This window comes from Danio rerio, chromosome 13 (assembly GCF_052040795.2).
Source record: "Danio rerio strain M-AB ecotype USA chromosome 13, GRCz13ab, whole genome shotgun sequence".
In the NCBI taxonomy this organism is placed as follows: Eukaryota; Metazoa; Chordata; class Actinopteri; order Cypriniformes; family Danionidae; genus Danio; species Danio rerio.
The window spans coordinates 28,222,821-28,248,860 of NC_141033.1; the positions used below are offsets into that span (position 1 = coordinate 28,222,821).

At 33.3% G+C, this 26,040-nt stretch overlaps 1 protein-coding gene across 2 annotated transcripts; it reads right to left on the reverse strand.

Moving 5' to 3' along the window:
- Positions 1–665: 665 nt before the first annotated feature.
- On the reverse strand, positions 666–23,602 carry sgpl1 (sphingosine-1-phosphate lyase 1). Of its 2 annotated transcripts, none has more exon segments than NM_001089469.1 (14): positions 666–2,408; positions 3,537–3,657; positions 5,707–5,853; positions 5,988–6,226; positions 7,624–7,770; positions 7,864–7,962; positions 8,066–8,174; positions 8,411–8,499; positions 10,698–10,826; positions 12,017–12,096; positions 13,176–13,323; positions 15,469–15,536; positions 17,361–17,526; positions 23,430–23,602. In NM_001089469.1, coding segments are annotated over 14 exon segments (1,719 nt in total). In that variant the 5' UTR covers positions 23,442–23,602; the 3' UTR covers positions 666–2,243.
- Between the last annotated feature and the right edge of the window lie 2,438 nt (positions 23,603–26,040).

Consider the following 26,040-nt stretch of genomic DNA (forward strand, 5'->3'; position numbering starts at 1 on the left):
ATTGATTTTATCAAGGGGGAGGATCATTGACAAATATTTTACAGTACAAAAGTCATAAGTTCAGACATAGCTGATGAATTTTAACAGTACAAAAGTCATTCATAAGTTCACACTTAGCTGATGATTGATTATAAAACGTGTTTGGCATGCTGTCCCGAGAGAGAGCCCGGGGCTCCCTCCTGTTTGCAGGGCGAGAGGGGAGTTTGAGCTCAGGTAGGTCTCAAGAACCTGTGAGTGTTTTTATTTGTTAAAATTGATCATGACATGTACAGTGTCTAGCCTTAACGGTATGTCGAGCAAAGATGTAAACAATGGGAAATGCTGTTCGCCACCTGCTAACGCGGGCCTTTCAGAGGAACTAGGAAATTTATTAGTCGTTTTCATGTTAGATGAGTATCTGTGTATAATCAGAAAGATTTATGAAAAAATAACACGATGTCCTTCAAGTGAAACATGAGCACACATTGCTTTGCTTCTTATTAACACAACCAAGCCTTAAAATTACATCCTGAACCACCCCTTTAATACGGGCCATTCAAATATGTATCTATATGGAAAATTACTTACCTCACTTAAATTGTTGCCGTGACCCAAATGGTTGTGAAGTTTAAATGGGTCTAAAACAGTGAAAACTCAATACATTTCAAGAGCAGCACTCTTATATATATTTTTAAGACAATATTTATTGATTTATATCGGAACAGCAAACATTACAGGACAAAATTGAAATGGACCGCATGATGTGGTAAAGGCCTAGTCCCTGAGGCTGATATCGCTACTATGTTATCCTTCTAGCACACACCCTGACGTCTGCGAAAGGCATTTAGGTGAATGCTGTTAGTTTTGTGCTTTAAACAACTACAAGCGTAGAGGTCATGTATGCTTCAAAAACTCCGATCAAGGTGCCTCAGTTTCAGTAGTTACAGTAATTACAGACTATTGCAAACAGACATTAAAATGCTTCAATAGGCAAGAAGGGTAACTGTTTGAAGACAAACTTCCACATCTAAGTCTTAAACTAAGGCATGTTACAGTTTTTGAGACTACACTGTGCTACAGTGGTATCATTCGAAAAAGAAAACCGTCCCGCCTCCTACCTGAAGCCCCCCACAAGAAGTACAAGTTAAAAATACAAACAATATTGAAATATGAGACATTATATTAGTGATTTATAATATAAAAACGCACACAGTGGTCACAAATATGATGAGTGCTTAAGGATTACATTGCTGACAAGATCTAGTGTGATGTTCCCATGGTACCATGTCATCACTTCCTCATTTCATCGACCTGCACAAATTAATTTCCCTTCTTGCTGTCATTCAGCTGAGCTGGAACAAAAGACCTTAAATGAATAAAACACGCAAACACGAATCATAAGGAGAGCGTTGTCAGTACCATAATCTGGAGAATGGCATTGACTGATGATTAAAATGTCCACTTAGGTGACTTTTCTCAGGATTGAGACAAAAGGAAACAATCTGAACAAGATCTGAGGTAGATAGGGTGCTGTGATGAGTATAAACCCTATTAGATAGAAAATAAGGTGAACTTCATAACCTGGTCGATTGATTTTGTTACATTTTGTCCTGATATTGTTTAAAACCAGTACGATCTTTTCACGTAAACACTGAATGTTTTGCGATTGGATTATCAAAATCTGTGCTAGTTATGGGGATTTAAAAAATGAATAAATAAAACATTTGCAGTACACGTTCACCTGAGCTGTACTACCACCCTAAAATGGTTGGTCATGTTTTCAAGTTTCTAATGATAAAACTATATTGGGAATATATATTTAACAATAAAAACACCACAGTTTATCTGTGACGTCGCTATTCTCTTCACCTGCATTATTTAAATCCCAGAAACTGTGGAAAAACAGTTTGTGAATAGCTCAAATAATTATTATGCCCTTTGTATCCTGAGGTTTAAGCGGCAGAAAACACTTTCGATAGTAATGATGATCAAATACATACGGTGGTCAATAAAGTAAGAAAAACTGCACTCAGAATTAGATTAAGATGTCCCAGGCCCTTCGCGGACTCACACAGACTCTTGTGCAGCATCTTTTAAGTCACAGACAGGATATTTTCGCTCCCCAGATCACGAAATCCCACAATATCAGGTGACTATGGCTTATAAGTGAAATCGTTAGTTACTGAATGAAGTAAATGAATGAATAGATGATTGTGGTGAACATCCCTTCAGCCAGCTGAGGCTGGAGCCCCTGACAGTCCCTCTCAGTGCACTTTGGAGTTGCCGTTTATGTGATTCTTGTGGTTTTTGTGGTGCTTGTTTTGCATCTTGGGCACCTCAGTGCTGTAGAGGCAGTCCAAAAAGCCCTGTGAGACCTCGGTCACCATCGATCGGTCAGGAATGGACTGGGCCATGCCGTAGATGGCTCCCTGCAACATAAAGAGTATACAGTTCAAGTGTGTTTATTTATTGACACATCAGCAACTTGTGGTTATTTTGAATAGAGTTAGTCAGGGCAGTTTCATCATGGTTTTTTTTAAAACGAGATGTCCAGCATAGCTACACTCTGCATTAAAACAAGCCATCAATAAATTCATTCATTCATTTTCTTTTCAGCTTAGTCCTTTTATTAATCCTGAGTGGCCACAGCGGAATGAACTGCCAACTTATACAGCACTTTTTTAAGCAGCGGATGCCCTTCCAGCCGCAACCCATCTCTGGAAATCCATCAATAAATATTGTCTGAAAAATATATATAATAGTGCTGCTCCTGAAATGTATTGAACTTTCACAGTTTTAGACCCATTTAAATTTCACTTCCATCTGGGTCACGGCATGGCAGATAAGTAATTTTCCATATAGATACATATTTGAATGGCCTATAAAAATTGTGTACAGTGAAATTTTAGATTTTTTTTTTTGATTTCCCAAGTGCTCACATTTAATAAACATAATTGTTTTAATAACGAATATTTAAAATCTAAATTAGTTTAAGAAATATTTTACTAGTTACTTGGCAAGGCATTTTAAAGTGTATCATCGATGTTGGGTCAAAAAACAAACAAACAAAAAAAAAACAAATAGTTTTTTATAAATTTGTATACAATTTTTTTTAAGTAAAATTGTTTTTTTTTATATTCTTAAACAGTCAGGTTTGTCCATATTTGGCACAAGATGGGTTAAAAAAAACAACATGTTTAAAAGTAGACTGGAATGTCAAGATAACACCTCAATGTATTTTATTTAGCCTGTATTTTTTTTTTTTTTTTGAATCTCACAGTGGCAGTAGACGTCGAGTTCCATTTTATGAATGACAAAAGACTACAGCTTTAGCTAAAAATCTTCTAAAGTCAGTGCCAACAGCCTAGTGGTCATATCATAATAAAATCAAAAACCCTTTTTAATACAAAAATCTTCTTTAATGTTCTACTACAGAAAGGTTATCTACATCTTAAATGGCTTGAGTGCAACTGAACTAACAGAAAATGCGATTGTTTTGGGTTACCTTTCCCTTGAAGCCACACGTTTGAGTGAAATTGTTTCGATAGTGAACTCACCATTCCTGTGGTCTTCTCTTTCGGATTCTTCATAATAATGGCTACTTCTTTCTTCACGTCACTAATGAACTGCTCCGCTACACCAGACTGTGTGTGCAGCATTGTGACACAAATATGGATGCTGAAAGAAAATGACAAAAGTGCTTTGAACAATGCTCTAAAGGAAAATATTTGTGTCCTCAAATTTAAAGTAGTAATGAACTGTCATTTTTGTTTTGCTGATTCAGTACTGTTCTCTGAGGTCCACTTATATTGATATAATGATGATTTTTACATTAACAAAGTATCATTCAGATTAGGCTCTTTTCTGTCCTGTTTGACACCCTCAGCAGAATACATTGTTTTAATAGGATTGTTGATTTGGAAGTAAATGCTCACTGGTATAATTGGCTTTCAAACATTTTTTTAAAATGTTAGCGTCAATCTTTCTAAAAAACCTGCATCCACTTGTACCTTCTGTGTCAACGAATCTATGGTAAAATGATGTGAACAAAGTTTTTTACTGATGTGGTCTGGAACCTCAATAAAAACCGAGTTTATCCACTTTTTCCCAATATAAGAATTAGAAGAAAGGTTATTTAAATACTGCGTTTTCCACAACCTGGCCCAGCGCATCATCTTGCTGTCTTCAGAGCCTCTTTATCATTTTCTAAGCAGGTTTCTAAAAAGACCTGTATTTACGTCTCATTACCTATTGCAAAGTGTGTGAATAGAGTTTAACAGGCAGGGATGTAGAGTCAGCTGTTGAATTTCTGTTGTGTAGTTTAGCCACAGTATTTCATAATAAAGTGTCTCATTCCACAGACTAAAGAGAACGTTCTGGTTTCTGAAACTTACAGGATGTTTTTCTGGAACAGTGACTGCTTATTTGTCAAAAAATAAAGGGAAATTTGATTTCCAGTTCATGACTTTAGAGTAAACATCTAAATATGTAAGCCATAAATTGATGTTGCTTTGATGGATTTGCTTAATAATTATAACAAGTGTTGGTCAGAATAGGAACAAAATACAAACATGTTCAGTCATGTGAAAAAGTTAGGACACCCTATGAAATCTCAATTTTTCCATATCATTTGTAAAATAAAACATTCGATAAGTCAAACACTGCTAATCAAAAAAATTGAAAAATTCTTAGTTTGCTGTCAGTTTTATTTGTTCAGTCTGGAGCCTTCATGTGTGTGTGAAATTGGGGCATGCAATGACATAATGATCCCAAGCACACCAGCAAATCTACAAAAGAACAGCTGGGGAAAAAAAATAATAAATCAAAGTGTTGCAACAACCCAAGCAAAGTCCAGACCTTATCCTGACTGAAATATTGTGGTAAGAGCTGTACCAAAAACAAATCCAAAACCCCTGCAGAACAATCTGAGATAGGATGATACAGATAATGAAGAATTTAAAGGTCAAAATAAGTTAAAATAAAGGTTTTAGATATTTGTACCAGTATGCTCATTTTAAGGATATCCATAAGCTAGTATGCTCCAAAAGAGTGACAACATTTGCATTTATAAGACATAGACATCCAAAGCTTGCAGTTTGTCACTTCCACCTAAATGGATCAACGATTTATTTTTTTTTTTTACATCACCCCATATTTCAGTTTCTCATCAAATGTCTGACCAATCAAATGCTCTATTTTGTACAAAATGTCCCGGCCATTCAAGATGCTTCTCATTTGTTGCACTTGAGCTCAACCACTCTTACTGGCAGAGTTGTGATGAAACAAAACACTATTGGCTGTTTTTTTTTTTTAAAAGGGAGGGACTACTATATGTTCTAAACCTGACTTCATGTATAAATTGAGATTATGTCTAATTTAAAATAAATTAAATGTACATTTCAAAGCATTTCACTGGACCTTTAAGTGGATCTACTGGGATCTGAATCATAGGGTGTCCTAAGTTTGTCACCAATGCCTTTTAACTATATTTTTCTTAAATAATCACACAGTGTAAGAATGTCATGTGATGATGTTCTAAATTTTAAGACCTGCAAAGGCCACATTTTTTTATAACATCCTGACACATATGAATCCATTCAACAGCATGACTGTACATCAAATATCTGTTTGTGTACTTTTCCAAACCTGACTAGCTTTCATTCGGTCACATTAGTTTGCATAATGTTGTCTATTGCACATTGAACATTCCTATTTTTTTAACCATACCTAGATGGAAACTGCAGAGTGTTGAGATTCCAGCCCTTTGAAGTCAGTGCATTTGATAAGCGAAAGATATCAAAATCATCTGAGCCCAGAGCCACCACAGACACCTCTGGATCCCCGAATACAAACACCCCATCTATTTTACGGATTCTGTGGGAACACAAAGAGTAATTTTAAGGACTGTTCCACTGTGCCGTGCAAATCTATATTAACCACAGTTTATACAGTATACATTCAAAACAAGCAGCTTCTCATTTAACGCATTTTATTGCATTTATACTGACCCCGTTTTGATTTTGCGAGTTGTTTCCACAACTTTCCTGGTGGCCTCAACGTATCCTTTCTCACCCATGTGCATCATAGTAGCCCAGCAGGCAGCAATGATGCCTCCAGGCCGAGAGCCAGCCATGGATGGAGAGGCATAAATTCCTCCCTGCCAATCAGGTGCTACAAAATACTGGTAGTGGCGAAACTTCCTGTTGCTGTAGAGCACAACTGAGGAGCCTTTGGGAGCATAACCATACTGTGGGGACATTTTAAAAATAGACACAACATGGCATTTTAACTGCAGTTATTCATTTGGAAACAAAAAATTATTGTCAGAGCTCTTGTTTTTAAATTCTACAGTAGCTAATTTCCAAAAAGGTTTTAATCATGACTAAAACAATAAAATGCACAAAAGTTAGTAGGTAAGTAAGAGTTCAAGGTTTTTAGAAGAGATCAGTCACCAAAACATTAAGAATAAAAAACAATCTCTTCCAATAATACAATAATTGTTTTTTCTAAATTTATTGGTGACAATTTACAATAAGGTTTACCTTTTTAACATTAGTTATCTGTGAACTACGTTTGAACACAAATTCAAAATTCTAATACTTAGAAAGCATTCATTAATCTTTGTTAAGGTTTATATTTACAAATACTTAAAGTTGTACTTGTAATCAGTTGTTAATGCAATATTAACAAGCTCTATTAACTCAAGCTTTATTATCTAAAATAAAAAAGATCTGGAAAATTCTGTTAAATACAAATACTTAAAAATATATATTATTGAAAATTTTTATTATATATAATATATCCTGTATTGCTTAGTGACTACGTTTACATAGACATCAATAATCAAACTATTTGCCTTAATCTGAATGAGACAATAATATGATTAATGGGTTTACATGAGTTGCTTTTTGAATGTTCCTTTCATGATCCTGTTTTAAATGTTACAGCACATAATTCTATTAACGTCATTGAGTCAGCAAGTTTCCTCTGGAGTTTCATTTTATTTCAGGTGTTTCATTTTAAATTTTTTGGCTTTAATTGCAGTTTGGCAGTTTCAATCAGGATCATTTCATTCATGCGCCCATGACAAACTGAGGTATTAGATGCGCGTATGAATTAAGGATTGGTTAAAGAGTGTTGTTTTAATGGAATTTGATACTGCATGACGAATGGGAGAAAAAGAAGCCTCTGCATTTCGTGTTGTGTGTATCCGTGTTCCTTTACTGACTGAATGCAGAGAATGGTGTCAAACAGTTCGATTAAGGTGTATGTACTGCACTTTAATAATGCAACTAAAATCGAAAAAATTGATGTCTTAATTCGATTTCCATTTAGTTTGATCATGACTTCAATTAATAATTAATAATTAATAATTTTTAATAATTCGATTAATAAAAAATTGCTGTTAACATGGTAAACTCTTAATCAGAGTATGTCTTAATCGTGTTAAAATCAGATCATTGGTGTCCATGTAAACATACTCAATGTTTCTTCCTTGTTTAAAATGATACACTTTAATTTGTTCTAGTGGAGTTAATAAATAAATAAGTAAATAAATATATCTGATCAAATAAAACACAAATGATAAATCGAATAAAGCAGAGTATTTTATTATTATCATTTACATTTTTTTTTTTTGCTCACCTTATGTGTATCAGCTGAGATACTGGTCACGCCTTTGACCCGGAAATCAAAAGGAGCCAGCCTGAAACCTGCTTTTTCCATAAACACTATCAGGAACCCACCCAAGCATGCATCCACGTGGAATGGGATGTTATACTTTACTGCAAGCTAAAAGAAAACCAAAAAGAATAACATTTATAGTACATTATAAACTTAAATGTAACAAAAGTGCTGGAATACATACTAATAACAAAATACTACCTTTGCCACTTCTTCTACAGGGTCCATGATTCCATGGGGGAACTGAGGAGCTGAACAAACCAGCATTGCTGTGTTTTTAGTGATGGCTCTCCTCATGGCCTGATCAGAAAATCAGTCAAATTAGACAAATGCTATTATTCACAAATTTACTGATGGATCTAGAAATGCACCCATTTGTGCTCACTCAATAACGCAGCATTACCTTCACATCAACTTTCATGGTCTTATTGTCCAAAGGTACATGAATGAGTTTCATCCCAAAGTAATGTGCTGCTTTGTCAAACGCCGCATGGACACTGATTGGTGCAATGCTACAGCAGACAAAACAAAGAATAATGAATTGCTTCACACTGCTGGTTTGAAACAAATAACTGACTTTAAGATGCACTAATTAGAAATGGTCTCTTCAAGCTAAATAAAACTGTAAATAGATGTATGAATTGTTTATGAACGTGTTGGTTGACAACCTGTTTGTTGATCTAGACAGAAAGAGACTCGTATGGGCTCACAGGCTGAATGTTTGGCCATCGACTGAGATAATACATACATCTCCGGGTGTTTGATGCCACGTTCATGAGCCATATCTCTGTATGCCTTGCATGCCATCAGGATGCTTTCGGTTCCCCCTGAAGTAACCTTTCAAGACAAACACACACATAAAACAATTGGTCGAGTGAACAGCCGTCTAATGAAAGAAAAACATCCTTATGTAAGAGTAAAGTGTTGCTGTGTGGATGTAAATGTATTTTTATAAATGATTCTGAAGCTCATTGAGTGTTAAATTTAATGCACAACTATTGTTGTATCTGTCGTTTTAGGAGAGGGTTAAGCTTATCCTTTGAAAGTTTAATATATAGACTGCTAATAACAGGATAATTTCATCATTCTATTTATTTTGAGCTTTCGTATCACATGAAGCTTTTCAGCCCTGTAGCTGATTGTGACAAACACAGACACTTCTGCCTGTTAAAACTTGAAATAAACATTTTTTTTTTTTGCTTATTCTTGTTATACCAACCTGTACTGAATAGTGACCCCAAAACCGAGGTAAATACCGAACTATGACATCTGTGTACTGTTACACACCTATATTTTATTTTATTTCCATTTATTTTCACTCTTCCAGGTATTTATTTAAAATGTAACAATTAATAAGGTTTGATAAACGCATGTATGAAAGCTAAGCTAAATATTTTAAATATTCAAATAATTTTTCAAACAACTGTATTAAAAATGTGCAAAAAATCTCAATTGATTGACAATTAAAGTATCCAAAATTAAACAAAAAGTGGTGAGGGGTAAAGGATTCATCAGAACAGAAGATTCATCAGTTCAAGGCACTCGAAAAATATGAAAAAATATTAAAAAGCCTTTATTGACAATCTATCTCAATAAAGGTTTATTAATATTTTTCCAAATTTTTCAAGTGCCTGATTTTTCTGATAGTTAAAGCATGTTATGCAGAGCTTGTCTTTTTGTGGGTATCTTGGCTGATACAGACCTGTCATAGAAAAATAAATAACACTAAAGCACTAAAGCACAGCATGTCCCTGTCTTATTAAATTATTAATTTAATTCATTCATTCAAATGATTTGTTCTAAATCTCAGATTCAAACTGAAACAAAGCAAATTACAATCTTGTGAACGAATCACTTAATATCAACTCAAATCAAACGATTCATTCAAAAATAGATTCATCCAGGAATGAAACACTGACTGCCTTTTCATGGACATCAGTAATCAAATTATTTGCTTTAATCTGAATAAGACAACAACATGATTAAGGTGTTTACATGAGCTGCTTTTTGAACGTTCCTTTCATGATCCCATTTTTACATGTTATAGCACGTAATTCCAATTAATGGCATTGCATCACCACGCTATTCACTTTTCCTCCAGAGTTTCATGCAATTTGGCTGTTTCATGTTTAATTTGTCGTTAAATTTGTTTAATTTGGAAACAAGTATGAACTGCTGGAAGAGTGTTGTTTTAATGGAATTTGATATCGCACACCATATAGAAATAACCGCTGCATTTCACAGTGCGGTTTTCTATGATCCTTTACTGACTCCTTAGGTGCAGAGAATAGTGTCAAACAGCCGTGTATATAGACTATCACAAAATGCGGTAAGAATCCTACATGACGGCAATAGTTTAATTAAGGAGTTTACATGTCTTTACTGCAGTTTAATAATGTGACCAAAATTGGCATACTCCACATGTCTTAATGCGATTTCTGTTTAGCTCGATTATGACCTTAATTAGATTAAATTAATCAAAAATTGCTGTTTACATGTTAGACTTTTAATCAGAGTATTGTATAAATTGTATTAAAATCATATTATTAGTGTCCATGTAAACATGACGTGTTGCTCTGAGATGTGCAAACGCCTGCTTTGGAACTATTTTTATTGTCAAAAAAGAGAAAAACATACAATACTACTTCTAATATGCAGCTCATCCAAGATTAATTTCTTGTTTTTTGAACTCTTGTGTAAAGTCAAAATCACGTTTGTAATCTCGTAAATGTCACCATTGCTTTTGTGATATTTATTTAATCTTTTAATTTTTATTTCTTTTTTACATTTCATACATTTGTTATAGTGTCATTCTAACTAGCATTCTAAAAGGCTTCATCACTCAGACAATACTTTGTATAAACTTGATAATGTTAACTCACACAAAGTTAAAACAGCCAATATTATTTATTATTGTCAATGATAAATATTGCACATCGCTATGGGGAACAGGTTCCTACAAAATGCTATTATATAAGGAATTTTGTTTCATTAAGAACTTTATTTGTTGAGGGAAAACTGTGTGAAGGACTGACTGTGCCGCAGGAATCTGGTCCTCCATTAAAGAGGGCACATGTCATCCGCACCACTTCTGCCTCCATCTTCCTAACTCCAGGGAATATGTCTGGGTGGAGAGGGTTGGTCCAGGCAAACTCCCCATACACCTAGAAATCAGACAAACACACAACAAAGTTCTTTTCAAGCATTGGCTCGAAAGTAAAGTGAACATGCACTGTAAGCCACTGTTTCCCCCAATTATGCCTTTAATACTAAACACTAAAACGAAGTAACACTACAGTTTTATAAGCAAGTATTTTATTGTAATGTTTATTTATTAATGCCACATTAAATTAATCAAATGTAACAGAAGAAATTTTTAATGTTACAAATTAGTTTATTTCTAAAAACTAAAATCTGGGAAAACCAAATACAAGATAAGCAAGCAATAAAAATATATATATTAATAAAATATAGAAAGTAGTTGTGATAAATTAGAACATTCATTCATTTTTTTTTTTTCGGCTTAGTCCCATTAATAATCTGTGGTCACCACAGCGGAATGAACCGCCAGCATACTTATTCAGCATATGTTTTATGCACCGTATGCATTTCCAGCTGCAACCCATCACTGGGATACATCGAAACACACTCATTTACACACATACACTACGGCCAATTTAGCTTACTCAATTCACCTACACCACATGTCTTTGGACTTATGGGGGAAAGCGGAGCACCCAGAGAAAACCTACGTGAACACGGGGAGAACATGCAAACTCCACACAGAAATGCTAACTGGCTCAGCCGAGGCTCGAACCATCGACCTTCTTACTGTGAGGTGATCGTACACCATGACATCCAAATTAGAATGTATTAAATATATTATGTAATACTAGAATATATTAATATTGCATGTTTGCATATTATCTTTAATAATTTTGCTTGTTACCGTATCTTAACCGTTTCAACATTTGTTCTATCTCTCTTTTTGTATCTCTTGTTTCTATGAAGTTGTAAAGCACTTTGGTTAGTCTTGTGATGGTTTTAAATTTGCTATACATTCATTCATTCATTTTCTTGTCGGCTTAGTCCCTTTATTAATCCGGGGTCGCCACAGCAGAATGAACTGCCAACTTGTCCAGCACGTTTTTACAAAGCGGATGCCCTTCCAGCCACAACCCATTTCTGGGAAAATTTGCTATATAAATAAACTAAAAACTTTTATTACTGTTGTGTGCATCACATGTGTGATGCTCTTCTGTTTTTATTTCTGTAAGGGTTAATAACAAACTCAAAGTGCCTCTGGATTAACCATGAAGTTCTGCATTATTTGACTGATTTGTGGCCATCATACCTTCACCAGGAGATCTGTGAGCTTCTCATCCCCCCAGTAAACAGCACCCGAGACTTTGCCTTTCGCCCAGTTCACCTCACCTACAATTATACACATAAAATCATAAAAAGCCCAAAATCAGTGGAATTATACTCTAGTACAGTGGTTCTCAAACTTTCTTCATCAAATACCACCTCAGAAAAAAATTGTCTCTCTAAATACCACCATAATGACGAGGCAGATTAATTCCTATTATTATTGTCAGCCACTTTAAATATTATAAATAGTTTGAACATTAGCACTACTGTGCTTACAGGTAAAAATTTTAAATAAATAAATAAATAAAGTCAATGTTTAAAGTGTGCTTTTAAAAGTGAAAATGGTAGGCTCCTGTTCTTAAAGATAAAATAAAACTGCTGTAGTTAAATGTAAAGTATTAACAAATAGTAACCTATTTATCAAAACCTGGAAATGTTGCTTGGACCTCATAAATATTGGCTATGTCATCATATTCATATATAAAACCATTTTGATAAATTTTGAAATATGTGTTGCATGTACACATGACGTATTTGTTTATCCCTGAAATCTAAACATTAACTTGTATTTTAAAATGAATGATTTGGAATTACATATTTACATTAGAAAAGACATCCAGCTCGTTTTTTTACAGCACGTGTGTTAGAAAACGTGAGAGATTAAATGCATAAATACATTGCTTGACCAATTCAAACGTGATTTATCCATTCATACGTGCAGATTTAAGATCTCACCTTAAGTGGACCGCAGTTTGTGTTAACCGCATATAGAGACTAACTTTAATTAGGCTATATTCTAGCTTCAAGCATGGCAAAGTTGCTTGAGTCTATGTTTTGTGTCCCGCTACATTTAAATCACATCCTGATGAATTAGCTTAAAACGGAGTATTTTTTTCTTTCATTATTCAGTAATCTTCTGCGTACCACTAGAAGGAGGCCTGCGTACCACTAGTGGTACACGTACCACAGTATGAGAACCACTGCCCTAGTAAATAAACTGGCATGCCAATGAACTGCGCCCACACTGAAGGGCAAATCCGTCTGGAGCGAACATCTGGCTGATTCTTTGATTCATCTAGAAAGCCTGTAGGTTCGCAGTCATTAAAACTGATGGGAGCTGGAAAAGGCTGACTGTGACTCACTCAGTGTCTCATACTCCCTAATCTTGTCAAGGAGCTGTTTGTGGGTGAGGCCCTGCGCTGGCAGGAGTTTGGTGTAGCTCATGCCCTCCTTCAGCGTACACAGACTCATTGACATGTCATCCAGAGCTTTGTTGAGCTGATTCTGAATCTGAAGAGGGAAAGATTGGGAAGAGAAATACAAAGAAGTGTCATACAAAACAATGAATATTTAATCGATGTCAAAAACAAGTGAGAGAGAGGAATTAAAGGGAAATACAGGTAATTACTGTGCTATTAATGTAATACAACTTCCAGAACTAAATAAATGCATGATTTACTATAACTATTTATATTGACAACTAAAGTACCATAGTTATATGATGAGGATTTCAATGATGATTTATTTTATGATGAGTTATTTTACAATCCTTTAGCATATTTAAATGATTAAAAAATAAGTAAAAAGGTGTTGAATAAAAAGTTTTGAATGAAAAAAGGTTTATGGTTAGGTTCTGCATTTGTTTTAGGGGTGAATGCTGAATGTAATTATAAATATTGTTATTATTTTCTTAAATAAATTTAATTCTGAGTTTAAACCACACAAACTGTGAAAATTCAGAATTGAACATTGGAATGGTGTTTTGCAAATGGCATTGGGATGCAAGTTTTCTCTTATTATCTCTTTATCTGGTTTTATCTCTTACAGTGTGTCATGGTGGACAACAATCTATGCACGCACAGGACACTTTACAACATCCTGAGGGAAAAACTGGAATCTTTAAGTTTTGTGATGTGGCAATGACAGATTCCGTTACATATCTTCAGTACACAGCTTTCAGAAATGAAGAAATGAGCAAGAGGCAAAGATATTGGTGCTAATGGGTTGAATCTAATGAAGTGTACACTATCAAGTTCTGTCTTTTTTTGGGGGCTTTCCTAACACCCAAGGCGTGCTAGCATCATGCTAACAGCATGGAAAATAAGTTAGAAAATGCTAATAAAATGCTAATAATGTTAGAAAAAAATTCTAGCTATGTGTTAATTCATTCTATAAGTGTTAAACATTCTAGCAACAACAGCAAATTCATGGCTATTGCGCAAGAAATGGTAACATGCTAATTCATGCTAACTTATTAAGTGCTAATTTATTTTAAGAATAAGGTAACCATGGAAGAAGCATCTTAATTACAGTAATACATGCTAGCCACATGCGAAAGCAAGTCAACCGTCAGTAAAACATGCTAGACAGAATAATAAAAACCTGTTCGCAAACATGCTAACTGAATTTCTCAAAAATGTCAAGCTTTTCAGAAGATTAATTCAAACTTTCACACCTTTGGTTAAAGTCCCCATGAAATCAAAACTAACCATACTGATATTGTTAGCTCACATTTCTAGTTTTGTGGTGAACAATTCATCTGTGCATGCTGCATATCATTAAAGATAAAAAATGTTTGCCCGTCTAATCTTTAATAAAAATCTGAAAATGCACTTCCTGTGTTTTTCAGTTAATTTGTCAAATGAGGTATATCTTGGGAACTGGACGTGGCTAACATGTTTAACCATGCTGCTCCCTGTCAAACAGAAATGGTGAGGAGGTGGTGTCTGTAGGTTGTAATAGCCCTCCCAAATTTAATAATGTAATACCCTCTTCCCCATCTTTCTGAATGAAACACCTACTTTACTACATTCATTCAGCTTAATTTCTCTAGAAACTGCGTCACAATATGAAAAAAAAAACTGTCGCTGCTTTCGGTTCATGTGAACGTTAAAGTAATATAATTAATCTTGGATTGTGTTACAAAAAACAGCTTTAGTTTAATCAACATTCCCATAATTAACAGAACATACCAGAGAAACTATTTAAGCTCATATGACAAGGCTTTGAGTATTGTGGAGGTTTATATTATTGCATATTTATCTCTGTAAATCTATTTTGTATTAATTGTTTAATTGCCTATTAAACGCTTATTTTGCATTTTATAAAGTGATATGGAAATAAAGGTAAGTGGGCATGCTCTCGAGTCATAATGTTGAGAGCCACAGTTGTAAAAGCTGCAGGGCTGGAATTTGTGATGTTAAGCCGGTTAGTTGCATCCTGGAAAATATTGTGAGAGACAAGACAAAGACATGCTGTGCTCTTTTCAGGTTAATGACACAAAGTAAACCCAGATATGATCACAGGGTCATGATGTGAAAGTGTGTTAAAGGTTTAGTTTCCCCGTGAGTATGGCAGCTGTGACTTAATCATCCAGTGAATCAGAAAGAGAAGTCTGAAGGAAGAAAGGGAACTAGTAAACCAGTTGATGCTTACTGATGCTCCAATAAATGGGATTTTTCTGATGATTCTGAAGAATTGCTTCTTTACTCTTGACGTCAGACCTAGAAAACACGAACAATGAGCATATTGTGGCGAAGAAGTGGCATGAAATGTACCCTTTTCTAAATTTTATCTACTTTACAAAACTCTGTTCAATTTCTCATATTCAATGCAGCACATCAGGGCTTTGACATGAAAATTTTAATATAAAAACTTCTTCAGTTCATGTGAAACTTATTTCAGGATGATGATTCAACCATAACATGCCACAAATGTATTAAAAATAACAAAGAAATGCGCTCTAGGTCAACATTGGCGTATAAAGCTCATTTTGTTATTGTTCAAGTGGCCTTGACATTTTGCAACTCAATTTTAAGACTTCCTGGCTGATGAATAGCAAAAAAAAAAACACAATATCGCTATTTACTTTAAATTACCTTGTAACATAATGCTGTGTCTGAGATTGTTTTAAAGTAACAAAGTTGTATGACTTAAGATTGCTGGGAAAACAAAAAACCATTATGTGCACGGAGAATAATGAAAACAAAAACAATGAAACTAAACCTTTTCCCTCTCTCTTGACTCACTCTTTCTAAAGATCCCTTTAATGTCATGTGGATAACATAACATTCTGTAAATAACATTTTTATTTGATTTTTATTGTTATTTATTTAGGTTGTTTGACCAATAAATCATTTGATTCTGCAAGGATGAAAATCGACAGCAAACTAAACAGAAATGACATAAAACAAATAACAATGGTTTCAAAACATTTGTATCAAATAAACATGATCAAATAGATGCAATTCTTTTGAACTTTTCTGATAGACATTAGTCACTTTTTAACAAAAATGATGAGCAGCACAACACATTTTCAATATTGACAATAATAATATAAGCATATCAGAATCATTTTGTGCAGAAAGTCGGAGATATTAAATCACAACAATCAAATACATTTTAAAATATTTTAAAATAAACTAAATATTACAGTTTTTAATTTATTTTTTATCAATTAAATGCTTCCCTGGTAAGTGCAAGACGCTTCTTCTAAAAACATTCAACAATTATTTATTTTTGAAATATTATTTTATAAACTAAAATGTAAACCCGATAAATGTAATAATCCTGAAGCATTCAAATAATAATAATAATAATAATAATAATAATAATAATAATAATAATAATAATAGCTATTTTTAATGCTATATTTATTTATACAGTTGCTTTGCAAATTTTATTATTTTACATACATTTTAGGATAAGAAGAGACTAGAAAACTTTACATAAACTTAAAAATTTAAATATTCATCTTGTGCTTATATTTATAACAATGTTCTACAGAGTTCTTTCTTTGATAACTTGGTATCACTTTATTTTGATGGTCCCTTTAACGTATTTTGTTGAATTTAAATTACATTTCATCAACATGCCAACCAATTCTCTTCAGATTATAAGTAGACTGTTAGGTTGTGGTTAGTGTTAGTGTAAGTTGGCATGTGCTTGCAAGGTTTCTTATAGTCAGTTAAAAGCTGTTGAAGTAGCAGGATCAGCAGATATTAAGCAGTCTACTAATACTTAAATGAGAAGTAATTGGCATGTAGTTGCAATGTAACCTCTGTATGCCTCTGTGTAACACTGAAAACCTGAATAATGAATCGTACAAATAAATACAGTGTATTATTGATCAAGTCAATATACACACGGTGAGTATAACAGATTGCTAAACATTTTTAATTTACTTTACTTCATTTTTAAAAACAATTTATTACATTATTTCATTTTTTAAATAGTAAATACTTAGTGTAAACTTGCCAATATATTTTATTTGTGCTTGATGCAATCTGATTTTCAAATATAAAAATACAGTAATCAATAGCACTTACTCTCTTGTTGGAAAAGAAAGTCCTTTAGCCATACTACCCCGAGTGTGGACAGCAAAGTGGCTGCAATGATCTGCCATGGCTCCAGACCAGCACACTGAGAATTCACATAACTCTGCGCCTCCTCGATGTACAACAGCGCAGTCTCCTTGTACACCTCCAAGGCACTCTGAATGAGAGAAAAATATATAATTTAACACTCCATCAACACAACTAGACAATCATTTAACCCAATCTCCCTTCAGTAAAGCTTGGGCTGAAGTAAAACATAACTCAAAACATAAACAGACTCCAAGGACAGGCTACTTTCTGAGTGACAGCCCTATAAATTGCATGAATAAGTATAAACATGTTCGCTACATAATCCCAGATTAGTTTAATGACAGCAAGTAGCAAATAAAAAAACATTTTAAAGTGAAAAGAAATACTTACTATAGCAGACTGAGTCATACTTAATTGTCTCAGGAGCTGCTTTAGTCCACTAATGACACCCAAGTAAACTGTAGCGGGAGTGTATCTGTACAGTAACTTTTAGCAGAGATTAGTAGATGAAATACTTTCACCCATAGAGATATTGCTCCCACTGACCACACCTTATACAGTATGAGAAACTAGTTATAAAAAGACCCAAAAGCAAACAGCTTAGATTTAAATGTAGATTACATGGATGTTGGTGCAATGAACAATTTCCACAAAAAAAAAATTATTGTACCAAAAATGTCTATAAATGGTAAGCTTGTGCCATTTAAATGGGCTGTAAAAAAAAAAAAAAAAAAAACATATCTGGTGGACGCATTTCACAATCACTATTTTTTACAGCACAATGTGGTCCTGCTTGATAACAGCACAGATTGTGTCTCGAGAGCATCGGCATAACAGCACGCAGGAAATATGAGGTCAGCTGAACAAAGTCTTAGCCAACTATATTCACAAACATGTGCACTCACAGTGATCTACAAGGAACGCGCTTCTCATTTACTCTTCAGAAGTTTAGGTTTGAGAGGTATAATTGGTATTTTGATTGCTTTGAAGATGTAAAAACGCTAGGTGCCCTTTACAACAAGTGTCTATAATTAAAGGGATAGTTTGCCCGAAAGTAGAAATCATGACATCATTATTTTCTCTATCTACATTTTAAAATAAAACTCACTGCCTTAAATATTTTCTAGACGTTTCTAGTCATCTTACATCAATCAAACTGAATAAAAATACTGTATATCTTAAATTTAGTTGAAACCTTATTTAAATTAAGTTAAAGCAACAAAATATTTGTCTTGATGTTTTGTCAACAAATATGCATTTAATCCAAGCCTGCATGAGGCTCTTTTGTTTGCAGATTGCAAAACATATTTTGAAAAACTATAGGGCAGTAGTACCTCTTCGGATACCATCATATAAGACATTTATTAATTTTAAGTCATACAGTTAACAATAATATTCAAAATATGTGGCACATACTTGGTTAAAACAACTTGATTAAATTATGAGCAACTGAACATTTTTGGGTCTTTTTAATGCTTGCTGATAATTTATTTTTGTGCTAATGATTAACTGTCATTTAAATAATTGCATTTAACAAATCTATTTGTGTGTGGTGCTCATAATACTTCATTGTAACCTTTTTAGCATATTTTTGTGGAATTTTATTTTGCGCAAATAAATAAAGGGATAGATCGTCACAAAAATGAACATTTATTCCCCATTTACTCACACTCAAGTGGCTCTAAACCTTTATGGATTTCTTTCCTCTGAACACTAAACAAGATATTCTGAAGAATATTGGAAAACACCAGCCAATGAAATCCATAGTAAGGTAAAAAAAAAAAGAAAAAAAAACATGGAAGCCTGCTTGACAACATTTCCCAGAATAACCTGTTTTTGCGTTTAACAGAAAATATATCTTATACATTCAGTACATCTTTTTTATTCAACAGAAAAAATAAATTCATAAACGTTTATAACCACTTAAGTGCGAGTATGATGATATACATTTTCATTGGTGGACTTTTTTTTACATTGAAATAAAATGTGGCATGATTCACCAAACCACTCTTGGTGAGTATAAAGGTTGTTACTCATGAGGGTAACTTCTGTATTAATATTGTAGCAATGTTTGAAAAAGATAAATGGTTTAGTGTGCTTATCTTGTCACAAAAACTGTCAATAATACATTTTTACAAGATGCACAGCACTGTGATCTTTTCACACAAGCAGCTCCTATAACAGTGTTTTCAAGTTCTCAATGTCAATACAAACCTCAAATGTTTTTAGTAAAAATAGTTCATAAATTAATCAAAATTTTTCCTCAGGCATTTCAAACAATGGAACAGCAAAAGCTATTTAATTTTGAGATATAAAAGCAAAAAATACAATAAAACAAACAATAATAATAATAATAATGACATATTATTTATATGGTATATAATATATCATGATTTTATAATATACTATTTAATAATAATATTTAGAATATTAATAATAGGGGATTGAATCTGCATAATGTAATGTATTCTTTATTTAATGCCATGTCAGCAACTAAGGCTATTTTCATGGAAGGAACATTTCAATAATAAATATACAATTAAAAATCAACAAACAAATGAATACATAAATCTGTAAAAATGCTAGATTTTTTTTGTTGGACATTTTCTATATACTCCAATGCTAAAAGTAAAGCACGGCCTTGTGCATAAAATTGACAAAATTATACAAAAAACTAAATAAATGAATTAAAGCATGGATAAAAACAACAAAAGAAAGATCAAAAGAAAATAAATGGTTTTCGCTGGACTCTTAACAGAATTGAAGAGCAGAAATTCAATTATCAAATGTGAAATAACACTGTATAGTGTTCACTGTGTAATTAAACACAATTAATCTGTTAAGATGCAATATTTAGAATTTCTTGTGTCCAATGTCTTAAAATCCAATATTAATAAAAATCTGAGTATTCAGAGTATTAGATTGTAGTTAAACATGACTCCAAAATTCATATGTTCTAAATGGTGATTCCTGGTACTGCAGATCCTATAATGCGACAATGATAACGAAATGATATATCGAGCAGCCCTATTTTAAAATAACAATTATGTATGTAATAATAACTGCAATCATTTCCTAATTTGTTCTGCTTCGTTATTTTAAATGTAGCCCAATAAATAAAACACAATTAGACTACAAATTAAACAACCATTCATTTTCAGTCACTTGGTTAAGTAGATAATGAACGAATCAGGCAGGAGTTGAATGGAGTTCTAAGTCCATGACAAGCTCTCCGACAGGTTTAGCAGGGTTTGCCAAAAACAGTGGATTGAGCAGGTAAACAGGTCATGTGAGTGAGCAACTGAAACTTTGACCAGGACCGAGGTGCATCACGATTCAAAAAACAGTGTGAAATGTGGAAACTCGACTGCACTTCCAAAGTCTTTAAAGACAGCATCCATATCAGGGTTATGTAACAAGACATACAACTTCTCAGTACATAATGTGCCATAAAATCCTGAGATTATGTTATCTTGTAAAAGGGCTAAAAGGCAAAGAGTGCAGACACTTGCAAAAGAGATGAAGGGATGTGCACGTTTGCTGTTATACAACACATCTCCTGAACATGACAGATACCGTAATATAACTGCTCATTGAGGAATACTTGAGAAGCACAACCAGTACATTTAGAGGCCTAAGATGTCACTTTGAACCACCTGCTCCCAATTGCACGCTCTCCAGCTAAGCTTTAATTGTTTGCTCATTGTTGAGTCAAAGCTCATGTTTCCAACGGAATTGTTCCAGTGTTTTGTTTAAAGGTGGTCAGATAGAAAGTACAACAGCAGCTTAACACATCTTTCGTACAACTCAAGACCTTCAGTATTGGCATACAAAACTAAAAATGTGTTTATTTGCTATTAAAGGTGTTAGATATGCTAGTTCATGTATCTGTCCATATATACTACACTCTTGATAATAATGGTACTTTACTGGTATTAAAGGTTCCATGAAGAACCTTTAACATCTATATAACATGTATTTCCATTGCAAAAATGTCTCTTTATGGTGAAAAGGGGTTCTGTAGAGTTGCTAGGAGTTAAGCATTGTTATCAGCAAGATTCTTTGGGAAACCAAAAAAAAAACTAAATTTAATTAGTGAATCACTAATTCTGCTCCCAAACAATGATATGGAACACCAAAATATGGATTTTTTACTGTAACTTATGGTCACAGTGCAAAAATGTTAATTTTTTTCTGTATTTTTGTATTGTTTTCCAGTTCAAAGGTCTAAAGATTCCTAAACCAAGACACATACAGAGAACACTAGAGAACACGAGAAAAGTCTTGTTATATATGAGCATGTTTCTGCTAGCTGACTCAAAAAATAAATTTTGACAATTTTTTTGACAGATACTTGTTCGTTTAAAAGCATAAACTTAATTTAAGTCATCATTTCGGTATTTTGCATATAAAGTAAATTTATTAAATGCATAATTCAATGGCTTTTCTTGTTCTCTTTGATTTTTTTTTCTTCTGATTTAAGACCTTTCAGGTATTTATATTGCAGAAGGGTAAATTAAGAAAGTTTTTAGGTCTCCAGAAACCCTGTATTTAGCTTTAAACTATTCAGAACTGACAGTAAAAGACAAGGGTACAATAATATTTATATTTTAAAAAAGTTCTTTTGAACTGTCACTTCATTAAAGTTTCCTAAAATAACATTTCCATAGAATACGAAGCTGCATAACTGTTAAAGAATATAGATACAACAATAGTCAAATATTTCTTGAACACAACACACTGGAATGATGTCTGAAGGATCATGTGACAGTAGTAATGTAGTAATGATGTTAAAGATTCAACTTTGTTGTCAAACTAACAAACTACATTTAAAAGCGTATTAAAATATTTTAAACAAAAAAAAAAAGTCTAAATTGTTTTAAATTGTACCAATATTACGGTTTTACTGCTCTTTTAATTCAGTAAATGCCAACCAACATTTAAACAGCAACAAGCATTGATGTTAAAAAGAAAAAATAAATGATATGCTTCAGAGTTCCTCAAAATATATAAGGCCCTATATGTCTGGGATGACATTAGCGGTGAATAAATGATGTCAGAATTGCATTTTCAATTAAATGGTCCCATTAATAGAGCCCGTCACACAGCAAATCACATGACCATCAGTCAAGCCAAAAACATGCTCAACAGATGCTGCTGGACAGCAGTCAAAACAGATCTGCCCTCATTGTACACTGCCCTGTTAAGAATAGCGCTTCCTCTGTATCTGAGCCTGTCTCAGGAAGTCTTCTGACGAACAGACACAATGAAGCACTAAATTTCCCTCTCTGCACCTGGGTTTTACTCACAGCCAAATGACTATTTCACAGAATTACACAAAGAAAAATAGAAGTTTAAAATATTAAAATGTGCCTGATGTGTGTCTCATTTACACTGCACAGCACTTACAAAAATTAGCCAAGAATTTATTACAGCAAAATGTAGTCAGCTTATGACCATGTATAATATAGACACATAGTTTGTTGGTGTATCTATCACCACTCATATAACCACAATTACAGTGTAAACACTATGATTAAACTATACCTACTCAATGGTTCATTTGTGTTTACCATAATTTACTTTGTTTACTTTTACTTTTCTTTAGAGAGAGAGAGAGAGAGAGAGAGAGAGAGAGAGAGAGAGAGAGAGAGAGACATACACAAAATCTTACATGATAATAACCATCTATTTATTTCAGTGAAACATTTCTGCTATCTCTCTCTCTCTCTCTATTATTGGCCATTTACATGAAACATACTCTTTTTTTCAAAATAAGATAACTTATTTTAAGCAAAGAACGTGCCAACATGTGATATCAGATCAAAATGCCACTTATAGATCATATACACTGAAACAATGTCACAGTTCTACTCTGTAAATAAATATGTCGAGAAAAATACCGAGAAAAAGTTACTTAACATAATGAACCAGGAGAAGCTTTCTTTGTAACAGACTTGCATCATGTTTAGACAACTGAAACAGACTATTTTAAAGCACAGCTGATTTATTGACATGATGCTCACTTACCCAGTAGTCCATTTTGTTTGCCAAGGTTACACTCTGCCTGAAAAAGTCGCTTTTTCAACTGCTCGGGGGGAAACGAGGAGGACTGCCTGAAAGATCTTTGTTTGGCTTGTTTTGAGAGCGAATTCCCCGTAGCATGACACAACCAGAGGCGCAAGCTTATATCAGGAAGTGCCGTGTGAGTGAAAGGAGAAGCTATTTGCTTTCAGACGTGACGCCACGTTCGCTGATTCATAAACTGGACGCGTCCTTCACTGCAGTGAGTAGTCAGGCGCATATGCTGTAAGAATCTGGGAAAGACAGATCCTCGTGATGATTCGCAGATTCGCCACGGTTTATGTGATTTTTTAATTATTACTAGACAATATTTTACATTTGGCGCAGAAATGCTTTTAATATAATAATCATCCGATTAATTGTCTATACAACAATGCTGATTACATTGTCATAATTTGTATGATTGTATTAATATTTTTATTCTATGTTTCTAAATGATTGTTCTCTATAATAACTGTTGCTGTAGTTTTTGGTGCTATTTTTTCATAATTTTAAGTGATTTGTGTATTTTAATAATTACACTTAAAGGAACAGTTCACCCAATGTACATATATCAAAAATGAAAGTTTACTCACCATTTGTTCAACCTAAACTTGTTCCCAACCTGTTTGAGAAGATATTTTGAAGAATTTTGGCATTCTGGGTAGGAATGAAATAGGAAATACATTCTAGAAGTCAATTACTAGTGTTCAGCATTTTCCTAAATATCTTCTTTTGTGTTCAACTACAGGCGGAAAAAGACCAAACAAGTTTAGAGCAAGTGGATGAAGTAGCCTAAATGAATAATTATTTTTCATATCTGGCAAAGAGAAAAGAAAGCATATAAAATAATTAATAAAAATAATTTTTATGTTTAGCTCTCTAAAAATCCATCATATACAATTTATAATAGGGTATACGATGTGGTCTATTAAATTGCTTTGGATTGCTTGAGCTGCTTGTGCAATATGCTTTTATGCAATATTTTACACGGTCACTTGATGGCGCTGTCCCAGCTAGAGTCTTAGCTGTCCTACACAGGTCCTACACTGTAAAAAAAATCCTGGTTGCCTTAAATTTTTAAGCTGAATTAAATTATGAGTCCATTGAACTTATATTATGTTAAACTGACTTAAAACAGCTTACGTAACCTACATGATTAAGTTAGAACATGATTTACTTAGTATAATATCCTAAGTGGCCTAAAACACTGTCAGGACTATCATAAAGTTTTTTACAGTGTATAGAGCCTAGATCTTTTTCTCCTATAGATTTATTTTCATGCCTATTGAGCGACCATTTACTCGACAGAGCTAGGTTTAATTTTGTATCTTTGTTGGTATAGGCTAGTAATATGTTGACGATGCTCAGTTGTGTGCGTGTGGCTGTGTTTTTCAACCAATTTGGGTAAAATGTAAATAAAATAAATTGGTACACTAAGCTACAATAATATAAATTAGCCTATACTTAAGCAAAACAAAAATAAAATAGAAAATGAACAACAAAAAGAAAAACCTAATCAAATAAAACAAAACATTTTAATTGTAATTTATAAAATGTAGTTTTGTGAATATTGTAAAATTTTAAATGTATAGAGTAGCCTAAATATCATTAACAATGCACGCTTTTAAAATTTTAACAACACAATATTTTCCACGTTGTTGCATATTTATACATCCTACCAAGTAAAGTTACGCCCAAAAGACATTTTTTCCACGTCTTTTTGGACTGTTTACTTCTATTTATTTGAATTACGTGATTTTGTGATTCTTTTGAATGACTTAAACATTCAGGACAAACAAACAGACAGTGCACATTGAATTAAAACATATTTATTTAAAGAACAAACAATCAAAACAAATAGAAATATATCTTTTTTTCGAACCTTTAAAAATGTCAACAAAAATCACTTTGTTAAACTGCAGTTACAATTTCAGAGTAATAACAATGAATATTATGTGAGTAGTAATATGAGTAGTAATAATTTAATTGATTGATTGTCATCGTTTTTAGATCACTATTGTTATTATTAGGCTATTATTATTATTATTATTATTATTATGGTTTAATAACCTGAATATTTTTTTTAATATTTCAACATTTGTAAATCCGTCATGTTGTATTTTTGCAGTTTATTGACATAAGTTGACTAATCATATACGGGTTAATGAAACTTATGGTTGGAATATAAATACCAAATCTAAGTTTAAGACTTAGTCAACAACAACCAAAGTTTAAGATTTAGTAAATGACAACAACAAAAATAGGCTATACGCATTTGAGAAGTATCGAAGAGAATGAAGGCAGTTTTATGAAATCAACTCTGGTCAACTTAGTGACCAAGCGAAGCAGGCCCGGCGCCAGGAAGTCAAAACTGAGGGGGCACTTTAAATTAGTGATGTGCGGATCGATACTAAAATATCGATATCTCCGATACCAGCTTTGTATGTTCTAGAATCGATTATCTTAGCAAAATATCGATATTTCAATATTTTTGAGCAAATATGTAGTTTATTGGAAATAGAAATACTTCTGAAAATAACTACAATTACCATCGTTTCTCTGAATAATGCCAGTT

Excerpts from the sequence above, each read along its gene's own strand:
- sgpl1 (XM_087277268.1), bottom strand. Across the intron at positions 5,854-5,987 it reads ACTCGCAAAATCAAAACGGG|AATCCGTAAAATAGATGGGG; the intron begins GTCAGTATAAAT and ends GTGTTCCCACAG. Across the intron at positions 2,409-3,536 it reads AAGAGAAGACCACAGGAATG|GGAGCCATCTACGGCATGGC; the intron begins GTGAGTTCACTA and ends TTTATGTTGCAG.